The 13,828-nt window shown below is 33.4% G+C and overlaps 1 protein-coding gene across 1 annotated transcript; it reads right to left on the bottom strand.

Annotated features, from left to right (window-relative positions):
- Positions 1–11,371: 11,371 nt before the first annotated feature.
- LOC134231406 (tripartite motif-containing protein 55-like) lies at positions 11,372–13,173 on the bottom strand. The gene has a single exon (XM_062713365.1). It carries the CDS (start codon positions 13,117–13,119, stop codon positions 11,431–11,433), a length of 1,689 nt encoding a protein of 562 aa, XP_062569349.1. The 5' UTR covers positions 13,120–13,173; the 3' UTR covers positions 11,372–11,430.
- Between the last annotated feature and the right edge of the window lie 655 nt (positions 13,174–13,828).

The following is a 13,828-nucleotide window of genomic DNA, read 5'->3' as shown; positions in this document are numbered from 1 at the left end:
ACTGTAGATTCCTAAATATATGCATGGAATTAATCAACGCTTAATTTTGCGAGAAGCACCTTTATTTTTATGGTGCTGAAATCTGTGTAACATATCTTGACCAAAATAGATACATTACATTGACACATTCATATTGTAAGGTACATTTGAAATAAATAAATAAACAATGGAGATGATTGTAATTTTTTTTAATTGTTGCGTAACCATACAGCGCAGAATGGGGTTGAAACACCCCCCCCTCCCCAAGTTAGCGCTATAAATCAAATCATGAGTCCAAATCACGCTGGAGTTTACAAACATTCACCTTTCTGAACAAATTTATTGAATGAAATTATCACACTGCTCAACGCGTTATCGGCTACTCGGTTGTTATCGGACACTCGGTTGATAACAATTTTTGACAGGTTAGTAAATTATTTTAAATAAACTCTGTTAAAATAGAAACAAAGAATATTCATTGTGCTTTTTGTGAACAGAAATGAATACAGATACAAAATAAAGCCTCGATACGCATTGGTATAGCGTTTGTTAGCCCTTGGAAGGCTTTAAAAGTCAAATTTGTTATATTTTGCAAGTTTTTCTCCGATTGGTATTGTTGTAAATAGCTTTTTTCTTCAAAATCCTTATATTTACCTTGCGTTGATGATTGTCCACAAGAAGACTTCCACAGAATCCTGCGAATATGTAATTAAAGAGCAAAAAATGTCCAATTTTAACTTTTAGTATGTTATCGGAAATACGGTTGGATAATGCACTTTGTTATCGGATAACTCGGTTTTGGTTATCGGAAACAAAGGTTGTCATAGATTAGGGGAAAAAGCAAAGAAACGACAGAAATCCGTATGAAACCTAAATATTTAAAGTGACTGGCACGAAATTCTAATTTTTGGCTATAATATTCCTCTTTTAAGAATTTATAACTTTTAAAAAATGAGTGTATTTTTGGCATTTCTCACTGAATTCTGCATTATCTTGACCTGTTCGAAAATATGGTATAAGTTTTAAATTTCATTTCAAGGTACCGAGGTCGCCCGCGTGGCGCAGTGGTTCAAGTGCCTGCTCTAGATCCGCCAAGTAAGGAGTCGATCCTTACGTCGCGGGTTCGTATCCCACAGTGGGACGTCGCAGTAGGTGCTGGCACAAAAAAAATCCCTCACTGCTCAATGGCCCTAGGTGCTGAGTATATAAAAAATTTTGAAGCTCTCTGCCAGTAAGTGATGGCGTCTCCATATGACTGGAACATTCTCAAGAGGGCATTAAACAACATACAATCAAGGTGCTGAGCGCATGGCGAAGGGACTGTTGCTACCCATTTTTATCGAATGAGGTCAGTCGCCGCCGAGAATCAAATTCACAACCTTTAGAACACGAATACATTTATAAGTTTGGTATATACATGTAAAGCAATTAAAGAATTTAAACTCAAGGGTGCATGGTTAGGTGAATTCCAAATAGGTGGTTAGACCAAAATATATGACATAGAATTCAAAATTGTGAGGATAATAGAGGTTGACTTTAAAAAATTACAAAAACATAAACAAGGATCTCTAAATAACCAGAGGTTGTGTAACGTACCAAGAAGGAATAAGAACCCCCTGATGAACGGTCATATCCCGCAGTGTGCTCAAATTCAATGTGTAGATAGAGCTAATGCTCGGATTGAGGGGGGGGGGGGGTGTCTGACATAGTTTTTGCATTGCGATTGGATGTTTGCTAAAGCAAAATATATCTGGCACCCCCCCCCCCCATTGTAATTAAAAACGCAAATAAGAAAAAGTTAAACATACGAGGAACTGAAGTGAATCAATCAGCACCCCTTCCTCCAAAATACTAGTAGGTATTTTTAGCGTTTGGAAATTGAGTTATATATCTTTTTAAATTGAGGTGTTTCCAACACAATAAAATTCCAGTCGGCTTCCTTAGTTTTATGTATTATTTTTTTAAATATGTTTTCTGGACCATGCTTTTTTGTTAAAGGATAGTCTCTTTAATCTACTATATATCCAAATTACATTGTATAAGAAGGAAATTAAGAATTATTTTTCTTTAATGTTGACAGCTGTCTGATTGACACAAGATCACATTATCAAGTACTAGTATTTAAAAAGTCCTATAAACCGGGTGATTCTATTTTAAGCTCCTAAAAATATGTTAAGGTTCTTCTGCGGAGTCCTGACGTCGCAGACACTTATTTCATATACGGGGCACCCCTACTTAAGCCACACCTGCTTTATGTGTAACTCTGACGTGATAATAAATTGACATTACTGGACAAAAAAAAAAATTAGTTCCCCGGTATGGCACGCCAAATTCACAAAAATGAGCAAATCATAGTTTCACAATCGATAAACTAGGTTTATCGGTTGTAAACTATAGTTTACAGACTGTAAACTATAGTTAACAACGTTAATCTATATTTCACATCTGTAAACTTTAGTTAACGCGATAATCTATGTTTCACAACCGTAAACTATACTTAACACCGAAAACTATCATTTGCGATTGCAAAACATAGATTATCTGATAAATACAGTTTCACGATTTGTAAACTATAGTTTACAAACCGTTAACTATAGTTAACGATCTGATAAATATAGTTTCACGATTTATGAAACTATGATTAACAACCCTTAACTATAGTTTACGTTTGTAAACTATAGTTTACAAACGTGAATCTATGTTTATCAACAAAATCTATTGTTAACGCTTATTACAGACAGATAAACTTAGATTATCATTCGTAAACTATAGTTAACAACCGTTAAATATAGTTTTACTGATGAAAACTATACTAAACGAATCGTTAACTATAGTTTACGGTTTGTAAACTATAGTTTACAGCCGATAAACCTAGTTTATCAAATGTAAAACTAGGTTTATCTCATTTTTGTGAATTTGGCGCGCCATACCCCGGGGATCATGGGGTAATTGAACATTTTTTTAAATTCACGTATCTGGTATATGGGAAGACTAAAGCAATATTGTTATGATTAATTAAACATAATATATTTACGTCTGAAACCGCCCGAAGCGATTTCCAAGAGGTATCTTGAATGGAAAACAAGAAAAATGGTTGAACAGATAAGTAGTTCTATTATAAATTTATAATTATTAATCTTATTTATATATGTATACATTCATATCAAAACAAACTTTTACGGATGCTATTTTCAAGGATTGGCAGATTATAATGGACTTTTTCCAATCCATTTATAAAGCTAAAGGAAACTTTTTAACCTGGGTTTCCGATAACATACACCCGTCAAAAACCGAAGTATCCGGCAACATCAACCGTGTTGCCGATAACATGTTTTCAACTAACGAGACATTTTAAAAGACTGTTTACTAACCCTTAATTTGGATTTTTCATCTCAGTTTGCTGATCTGAAGGTATCTGATTGTCCATATAATAAATAGACCAGTTTGTTTGATAGAATAAACTAATTTTTAATTCTACAGAAGTAAAAATGTGATGACATATTCCGAAATTTTTGTAAAATTTCATTTGAAAGAGCTGTAGTTCTTTTGAAAGAGAGTGATTTGGTTTGTGCTTTCTGCTGCTGAAAGTATAATCAATTATCTGTCATAGATCACAAACTTTGTTTGCTGAAATACATATTTATCGTTGAAATATGAAATTTAAAATTACCTACATTTTCTAAACATTGCTTTTCTTGCACCGAGTGTCCGATAACAACCGAGTAGCCGATAACGCGTTGAGCAGTGTGATTATGGACTTATTAAAATATGACAACAGCAAAGAATTGACCACTGCTGAAGAGTCATTTTCAAAATTTGTCCAAATTCCAACACCAGTATTTTGCAAAAATAAATGTGGCAGTCTAAACTTTTTAAAGTTTTATTTTAGCATTCAAACATCAAAAGTCATAGTAAAATCATAATTAAAAAAAAAAAATTAAGGTTTTTAGAATAACAATCTCAACATAGTGATAAAATTATTCTATTGAATCAAACTGAAGTTTCATAACAGAAAATTATCAGATAAAGTATAGCTGGAAGTTGTAAGTGTTGTAACTTTTGTATATATCTTACACGTTTACTTAAGGAATACATCATTTACCTCAGCACAAAATACTTGCTTTGCAAATAAACTTAGTATTAGAAAACGACAGTATTGTGTTGCAAGTTTCGATAAAATTGTATAAAGATTTAGAACATAAATATAGGAAAAATGTGTTAGTCACACCAAGGATAGTTGCATAACACAAAGGACATAAAGGTTACACTAAGGATATTTTGTGTAATACTTAGAAAGAAATAATAAAGTTGTTCTCCTTCCTTCCGAAAAGGATAGTAATGAAATTACCCTAGAGGTGAATATAAGAGTATATGGTTTTAACATAAAAAATTGGCGGGGGGTTTCTTTCATTATACATTTTGAGTCTGACTAGTAACACCAAGGATAAAACAGTAACGACATAGACATAACTATCCAATCATAAGATATATGACAGTAGAAAAATGAAATCAAATTGTTATGCCCGAATAATAAATAATTACTATCACATGACTTCAAATCATTGATCAGTACTTGTTAGTGTATTTACATATCCAAGCAGAAGCTGTAACACCAATGACAAAAAATAACACAAAGGACACCTTTAAAAGATTCAAAGGTTTACATAGATGAGTCTTAGATCAGCTAGAACTAATTTTTAATGAAGAAATAATTGTGAAACTAGAACATGTACATGTATTTGTAAATGACCAAATTTCAAATATATAGAATGCATTAATCTTTTTATGGATTTTACATTTTCATTTCATTTATCTACAGCTAGCCTCTTTCCACAATGAGCTCTCTACATAATACACATCTACAAGATATGATGGTGACAATATTATTAAAACATTAGCAATGCTATACCAGCTTTTATCTTTTACAGTTTTTGGCCTGTTAAAAAGGAACATGGTTTTAGGTTCTATCTAATCCCGTACATACATTTAAGTTCATTTTTTCTGTATCTTTATCCAGTCTCTCTTCCAAAGGATCTGATTTCTCTTCATCTGTAGTCTGATGTTCATTATTGACTCCAATTCTTTCTCTTCCAGGGTGTCAGTCTTTTCAGTTTCTTTAGTCGGATTTCCTATCAGGAACTCTTGACTTTTTTTAATCTGTACTCTTTTTCATTTTTTTCATTGATATTTTTCTGCCCTTTTTGCTCTTGTATCCACTGATCGTTTGCCAAACTTTCATTGACAGTTCTTCAGGGTAACAATCCAACAAAGTGGCTTGAAATGTAGTGGTCTGCCACCATATCTGGCCTTGTTGTTGTCCAATGCTGCCTCGACTATATAATCTTCTCCACCACTTTCCAAAAGCTTATGTACATCCAAGGTTAAAAACTTCTTTCACCACCAACTTTTACAGGATGTAGAACAGTCATGAGGGATTTCAGTTGGACAAATCTGAAGAGCATCCTCAACTAAATGCAAAACTGTATTCTAGGGTAATGACTGGTACATTGTCTCCTTAAAAAAATCTTTTGAAATCCTTTTAGAACAGTTATGAACAATTTGTGACTTTTTCATCTAAGGGTTTACATGATTAAAGGACTTTAAATGCATTTGCAAAGAAATGTTCCGTATCTGATATAACTTTAAAGGTATTTTCAATTCAATGATATAAATCTATCTTTCACGTCTTGGATTCTATTGGCTTCATTGCAACTTTAAAGCAAGTAATGTGTCTTGTTTACATCATCTTCATCAAGAGAACATAACTAGAATCCTCAGACTAAAGAAAACAAATCATATTCTGCCTTATTTCACATTCCCTTGTGTTACCTAAAACTTCCCTTGTGTTACCATTTTTAACCATCATATTTTTAGCACTCCATTATTTATTGTTACTTGAATTGCAATATCCCACCACATTTGTTTTCTGCAATACAATGAACACAATTACCACTCCATATGCAATACGCTTGTTTCATTTTTCTATCTTTAATCCTTGCTGTGTCCCTTGAGTAACTGAATTTGTCTATGGTGTTACCATAGGTTACTTTAAAGAGCATAAAAGGGGATATGATTGCATTACATAATGAATTTTGATAAATTTAATTTATTCAAAAGAAGTTAAAGTTGTATATTTTCCTACAGAGACAAAAGAACATGCAAGAGTATATTAATAACGTAAATATTTAATCGTTTTTACATCCATTGTGTTACCAAACATTGTCCTTTGTGTTACTCAAATTATTTATTGAATTAATTTATAGCTCATGGAAACATAATATGAAAAATAAATGCCAATTTGATAAAAATATTTCTGTTATTTTATATTGTAATAAACTTTACACAAATGTTGTATTAAAATTGGGAATTAAAGGTTTTTTTTTTCAATTGGTCCGCGGAGTTACCCAATTCTGTCCTTTGCATAACCAAGACTGCAAAATCATATGATTTTCAAATGGTAAAAACATCTAGTAAATAATTTGGCATTTTAAAACAAAATTAGTTACTGGATAGTTTTGAATAAGGGAGGAAAATAAAACATATGACTCCAACTTTCATTCTTTTTAATTATTTTCTATGTAAACTGTCCATGGAGTAATTAGATACAGTTAATTCTCGATAAACCGCCACCTTTTGTCATTTAGAAATCATGGCGGTATAACGAATTTGGCGATGAATTGAATTTCCAATCTTCTGGAAAACAAGAAGTAGAGTTACCGTTCTTAGAAATACCATTTAGCGTTTCTATTCTTATTATTACATGTACATGTATATTTAAAAACATAATCATGATTAAAAATACTTCAAGTTATTTTTTTAATGTCAAAATTCGCTATTTAAAACAAAATGTGCAGTTACGAAATAAAGACAAGTACATGTCTGCAGGTATTCTATTTAAAAAAAAAACATACTGGGTCGATCGTCGTGATATTTTGCCGATAATAAGTAAAATGAATTCTTGAATAAATTTATTGTTTATGGCAACATTGTTAATTAAACGTTCACAATTTATACCGTATAATTATTTTTTCAGCAAACTTTGCATTGTCTAAATCATAAGTCATCTGAATAAAATAGTTATTAGTTATCGGCGTACTTTAACAACGACCCCGCTTTCGTGGCGAAGCCGTTACTAAATGATTTTTTATAAAACAGAAAACAAAATTATTATACAGGTCATGTTAAAATTATTGTTTATTTAGTTCTTGTTTAATTACTTTAAAATTGCATGTACCTTGCATACTTTACAACAGGGATAGTGTCAACCAATTAGCCGCGCTTCACTGACCACACGCACCTGTGGCGGTATATCGAGATAATTGACACTTAAAAAATGGACGTTTGTTTTGAAAACAGGGTGGCGGATGGCGGTATGCGAATTTGGCGTTATAAAGAGAATTTTATATAGCAGGAAAAACGTTCTTGGGAAATCATGGCGGTATTGCGAAAATGGCGATGAATCGAATGGCGATAATTCGAGAATTGACTGTACGTCCTTGGAGTAACTTTTCTTGCAGTAACAAAATGGACAGTAACACCAGGGAATTATTATATAAATAATTGGAAGTATAAAAGCAATAACTGACTTATGAACATAAAGCACAGCTCCTAGATGATAGGTATTTTGTTATAAACTTGCTCAATGCATCAAAGAAATGGCAAATTGATTTATCATCACAATATCGAAGTAACTCCTAGGACTCAAAAATAAATTACTATTGCAATCAAACTTGCCTTCAACCACATATTGTGCATGTGGTATAAAAGATCTGTGTAAAGTGTCTCATGATATTTTGGCGGGAACAAGACCAAAAGAAGGAGGCTGATAGTGAAGAGTTTCTTTAGGAAAGATAACTGTTACAGATAACTTTTATGTCCTGGTAACTCCAAGGACACGGCCAAAATAACACACACTTAACTTAAAAAAAATCATATTCTTACTCTTTTTCAATCACATTTTAGCATGCATTTAGACAGTATTAAACATGTACAACACAATAAAGGTCATTTTACACTGCTTAATTATATTTACTACATCAATAATCAGAGTTGAAGTCAAACATCCGGCCAAATCACAAGCAATTCTCTTTAATTTTACTCAGGTTGAAGGACTTTTTTCAGTATTCAAGTCAATTTTTAATCGCACTTAATTTTTTTCTACACTTGTAGATTGTTGTTAAATTCATCGGGTAAAAAAATTTTGATTTTTATTGCAAAATTTTCAAAAAAAGCTTGTATAACAGGAATTTGGACATTTTTTGAAAATGACCCTGATACATTTTAAAGCAAAGTAATAAAAATGAAGAAATTGGCTAAGGGTTTTTAGCTCTTCTGAGCCAAAGGCTCAAAGAGCTAATGCTATGGCCATTTGTGCGTCGTGTGGTGTGCATTAACTTTTCAGAAAATGGGCCATAACTCAAGAACGCCTTGGCCAATCAGTGTCAAATTTTTCACAAGGTATCCTTTGCCCAAGGGCTACCATTTATACTAAAATAAGGGTTGGGACCCTTACACAAGGGGAGATAATCAGGAAAACAAAACCAAAAGTACTGGTTGCTAAAAAATCTTCTTCTCCAGAACCACCAGGCAGATTTTCACCAAACTTACACACAAGGATCAGAATATGTTGAAGATTATTGTTCAAGGCATGACCCTGGGGCAAAGGGCGTGGTCTCAAGATCACTTCAAAGTTGACCTAAATTTACAATTGATAAAAACGTTTATATTTTGCTTACTATAAGGACTAGGATCATCAAATCTTGTAAGTTGATGCATCTTAAGACTTCACATCATGTTAAATCAAAAGTAGGTCACAGTGACCTACTTTTTTAATTTTGTGGGCATTTGTTTTCAAATTGATTTGAAGGCATATTTTGGACACCTTAAGGCCTATGATCATCAAACTTAGTCAGTTGATGCATCTTGGGTCCTTGAACAACGTCAACTTAAAAGTAGGTCACCTTGACCTACTTTTTGAACTTGATGACTTATCCTTTTTAAAACATTTAATCCCATTATTGCAGACACTGAGAGGGTTAGGATCATGAAATCTTGTAAGTTGCTGCATCTTGGGACCTTAAAACATATTTATGAAAAAGTTAGTCACTGTGACCTACTTTTTGAATTTTGCAGGCATATGTTTTCATATTGTTTAAAGGGCATATTTTGAGTACCTTCAGACCTACGATCATCAAACTTGGTCAGCAGATGCATCTTGAGACTTTGAAAAATGTTGACTAAAATGTAGGTCACGGTGACCTACTTTTGACATTTTATGGCTTTATTTAAGTATCTTCGGTATTTATTGGCTAAGAATCATCAAACTTTGTGAGTTGATACATCTTGGGTTTTCGGAGAGTGACGACAAAAAAGTAGGTCACGGTGACCTACTTTTGACATTTTATAGCTTTATTTAAGTATCTTAGGTATTTATAAGCTTAGAATCATCAAACTTTGTGAGTTGATGCATCTTATGTTTTCGGAGAGTGACGACCAAAAAGTAGGTCATGGTGACCTACTTTTGAATATCTCAGAAACATATTGGCTGAGAATCATCAAACTTTGTCAGTTGATGTATTTTGGGCTTTCGAAAATCGCCTTCTAAAAATTAGGTCACAGTGACCTACTTTTAACATTTTATGGCTATAATTAAGTATCTCCAGTACTTATTGGCTAGGAATAATCAAACTTTGTCAGTTGATGCATTTTGGTTTTTCCAAGAATGTAGATGAAAAAGTAGGTCAAGGTGACTTACTTTTGAATATCTCACATACTTATTGGCTTAGAATCTTCAATCTTTGTCTATTAATGCATCTTGAGTCCTCAGAAAACTTCAATCTTAAAGCAGGTCATTGTGACCTACTTATGTTTTTTTTTTAAATAACTTTATTAAAATATCTTCAGTTATAATTGGCTAAGAATCATCAAACTTTGTCAGTTGATGCAACTTGGCTCTTAGAATACTTAAGGTTAGAGGCTTCAAATAGAAGTGATAGGTTGTACAATTTATCAGAAGAGCGATTCAAGGCCCTTGGGCCTCTTGTTTACGCAATCAGTTATTAATTAAACTAAAACTGTAACAATTTTTGTTACGATTTGAACACTGTCTCATCTTTTAAAATATGACATCAACAATGAAAAAGTTTAGCACTGCTTATGCATGTACTTAATATATACACAGGTAATAGCTAATAATCTGTTAAAGCAGATATATGGACAAATGTGTTATACTGGTATTTTTACACAATTTAGCAGATGTGCAGCAAAACAGATTATCTTGCACCCCCCCCCCTAAAAATAATAAAAATATAGAATATCAAATATACTTTATGTATAAATGATATAAGGAAATGCACTCTTGAATGTCTGTTTTAATATTAAAGAATACTAGCTAGTACAGAGAAAAAGTAATAAAAATAGTAACATATTTTCCACTCAAAACTTCTTTGTAAACAATGTTTTTAGTCGTGTCTTGTCCATTGGAAGATTATCTCTTTGTTAAAAAGTTATGACTGCCTGAAAGGAATTGAACCATTGACAAAGCTACATGTATACATACAACTGACCATGAGAAAAGATTTACAAAATGTAGACATACATGAGAAAAGATTTACAAAATGTAGACATACATTCCCGACCCGGCCCAGGTTTTACTACCCATTTAATCACTCTCAATGCAATGCACAGGATTGTAAGATAAAAAAAATCTAGATGTTATCTGGAATTTTGTTTTGTAATTTTCTTCGATTAATAGGCTTATAATTGAGGGAAAAAACAAATTGGTAATCTTCAAGTACCAATGATGTTTTAAAATATATAAAACAAAAGACAGTACTCTTCCGATTTATCGTAATTAAAGGCCAAAAATTTGAGTCTATTATTTCAATATAGTAGTATAGATAGCATATGTTTTCAAAAGGAAGAATGGCACTTTAAGGGACCCCGACCCTCAGCTAGGAAGGACAACTCTTTAATTTATAATTTAATTCAAAAAGTCTTTAAATGAAGCTTGAAAATTAAATTTTTTCATGCAACAATTTTCATTATATGCCTCTCAATGTGCTTCAAGGTTTTTGCAAAGCTCTATAAATCACTTCTTATTTCATATCATGTTAACTTAATAAACATTGGTATCTAAAAATGCCTTTACGGGATAAAAATGTCTTCTTTTAATTAGACCTTTCTGAGATGTTCAAAGAACCTTGAAGCACATTGAGAGGCATATAATGAAAATTTTTGCATGAAAAAATTTAATTTCCAAGCTTCATTTAAAGAATTTTGTAATGAAATTATAAGTTAAAGACACGTCCTTCCTGGCTGAGGGTCGGAGTCCCTTAAAGACTGTTTGTAATGAACATAAGTTCGTAAATTTTAATAAAATAAAACTAATAGATGAGTACCTTTTAGGCTTTTTTAAAAAAGGGTGTCCACATTATATACCTAAATACATGTCTATCTAAGATATTTAATTTTCTTAAGCTTTCCACTCCACTCAGCCACAAACAAATTGTCTTTTTTGTCCACACATAAACCAAATGGCTCCCTCAGACCACAGTTATCTATATAACGGAGGAACTGACCATCCTGATCTAGGATGTGGATACAGTGGTTATCACGGTCTGCTGTCAGGATCTGACTCTGGCTGTCTGTTGTGATGTTGCGGGGTTTAAATGGTTTGTTTTTTGTAGCAGAAGGATGACCAGTGTATCTAAATCGGAGTCTTCCAGCCTGATTGACCACTACTACAGCACCAGCTTCCCGGTCAGCCACACAGATATCTAGGTTTCTGTTCTCACTGATGCACTTAGTTGTATTATTTCCTGAATACAGAGGTTTACCCTCCTCATCAAACTGGATTGTTTGTTTCTCTGTGAAGCCTGAGTAACGGACAACTTTGGACCGTGGTCTAGGAAATATAGAAACCAAGAAATAATCATCTCTGTACATGGTAATCAGGAGATCACCAGAGGAGGTAACACAGAGTTGTAAAGGTCGCCAGCCCTGTAGTCTGATCATCTCCACTGTCTGTCCATTCTTCACTTTATTTATGGTCTTTCTTTCCCAATCAGAGTAAACTAAAGCCCCATCAATTGTCACTGCTATATCATAAGGCCACTCTCCTGTTTTTGTTCCGATTGTCTTGATAAGTGAACCTTGGATGTTTAAACATTTCATATCACTGTCTACTCCACTTGTCCAGATTTCTTCTTCACTGAGACAGGCAACACTACGGAGTTCTTTATAATTAGTATTTATAGTGGTGATAAGTTCTGGTTCTTCCAGCAGTTCTCTAGCTGGTGTCTCTGGTTTCTTCAGTTTGTATCCATTTTCTTCTGTTGTGGTGGATAATGGTATCAAAGATCCAAACAACTTGTAATGCTGTTCAGTATCTATTGTCTTTGGGCTAAATATTGGCAGTGATACTAGAACTTTTGGAGGAAGATTGCAGAATTCTTGGTTTTTAGACTTATATTCTATAGCCATAGATACTAGTATTTCATTTGATTCTTCCACTTTTTTCAGACTGAGCAGTGTTTGTTCAATAACTGACTGTATCTGTTTGATTTCTTCCAGATGTTTCTTTAGAATGGCCTTGTGTTTGATTTTCATCTCTTTAATTTCTGTTGTCAGTTTGTTGACAATGTTGTCAATTTCTTTGTGGCATTCTTCTCCATGGTTTTTCACTGCTGTTGTAAGTTTCTCATATTCTCTTTCTAAGTTTTCTATCTGGATTTCTGTACCAGTGGCAATTTCTTCATATGTTGGGGAAATTATGCTTTCTATATCCTGTAAGTCTTTTTCAATGGTTTGTCTCTTTGTGTTATAAATTTCGAAAAGGTTTGACATTGAGTGTCTCTTATGACTTTCAGATACTGAGCACAAAGCACAAATAGGGATGTCACATTCTTTGCATTGTAATTCACAGGTTTTGGTCGGATGTGTTGTACACTTTGGATAAATCAAGGTTGATTTTCTTTGCTGAAATGGGACAATTTGATGCTTGTTATACTCCTCAGCAATGTGTTCTCCAATACAGGGTTTACAAAGCTTGACATGACAGAAATCACAGTACATCTGTACTACAGCTGTCTCGCATAAGTCACATCTGATCAAATCCTGGGCACTGAGGCGGGGATCCATGATGGCTTTGAATCTAAAATTTGAGATTTCTTTTATTCATGATTTTTTAAATAGTAATATACGAGGGTTGTTCGATATGTATTGTGTATTGTACAATATCTCAAAAGCATTCTATTCAAATAGTCAAATGGACATTACATCCCTTCAAAGTATTCTCCGTGATTTGAAATACAAAATTTTAATCTATGAATCCATTTCTGAAATGCGTCACGGTACGCTGATTTAGGTATACCTCTGAGGCACTGACTGACGGCTGAGCCAAGGGCCTGTCGGGACTTGTATCAACAACCAGATAAGAAGTTTTTAAGTTTTGGAAAAAGGAAAAAGTCGCATGGTGCTAGATCCGGAGAGTATGGTGGGTGTGGCAAGATGGTAACATTCTCAGACTTCAAAAATTGCTTCACAAGCTCAGATGTATGTGATGGAGCATTATCATGAAGAAGGCGAACGTGCCTAAATCCCTACACAGGACATCGTTTCTGATAATATTTCTTGAGCTTTTTCAGTACAACATCTCGGTAATACCGACCTGTAACACTTTTGCCCTTCTGCACCGGAATTTGTACGGCTAAACCATCACAAGAGAAGAATATGCAATAAAGGACCTTCTTTGTGCTCATTGTCCTTTTGGCAACTACAGGCCTTCTACCGTGTTTGGTTAGCCGTAATTTGTTTCCAACTTTTCTTACTGGTTCAAAATAGTGAACCC

Source organism: Saccostrea cucullata, unplaced genomic scaffold (genome assembly GCF_032062105.1).
Source record: "Saccostrea cucullata isolate Sc308-1 unplaced genomic scaffold, CSIRO_AGI_Scuc_v1 ctg4640, whole genome shotgun sequence".
Taxonomy (NCBI): domain Eukaryota; kingdom Metazoa; phylum Mollusca; class Bivalvia; order Ostreida; family Ostreidae; genus Saccostrea; species Saccostrea cuccullata.
The sequence above is the reverse complement of the archived record's forward strand: the minus strand, read 5'-3'. Positions and strand labels throughout refer to the sequence as shown.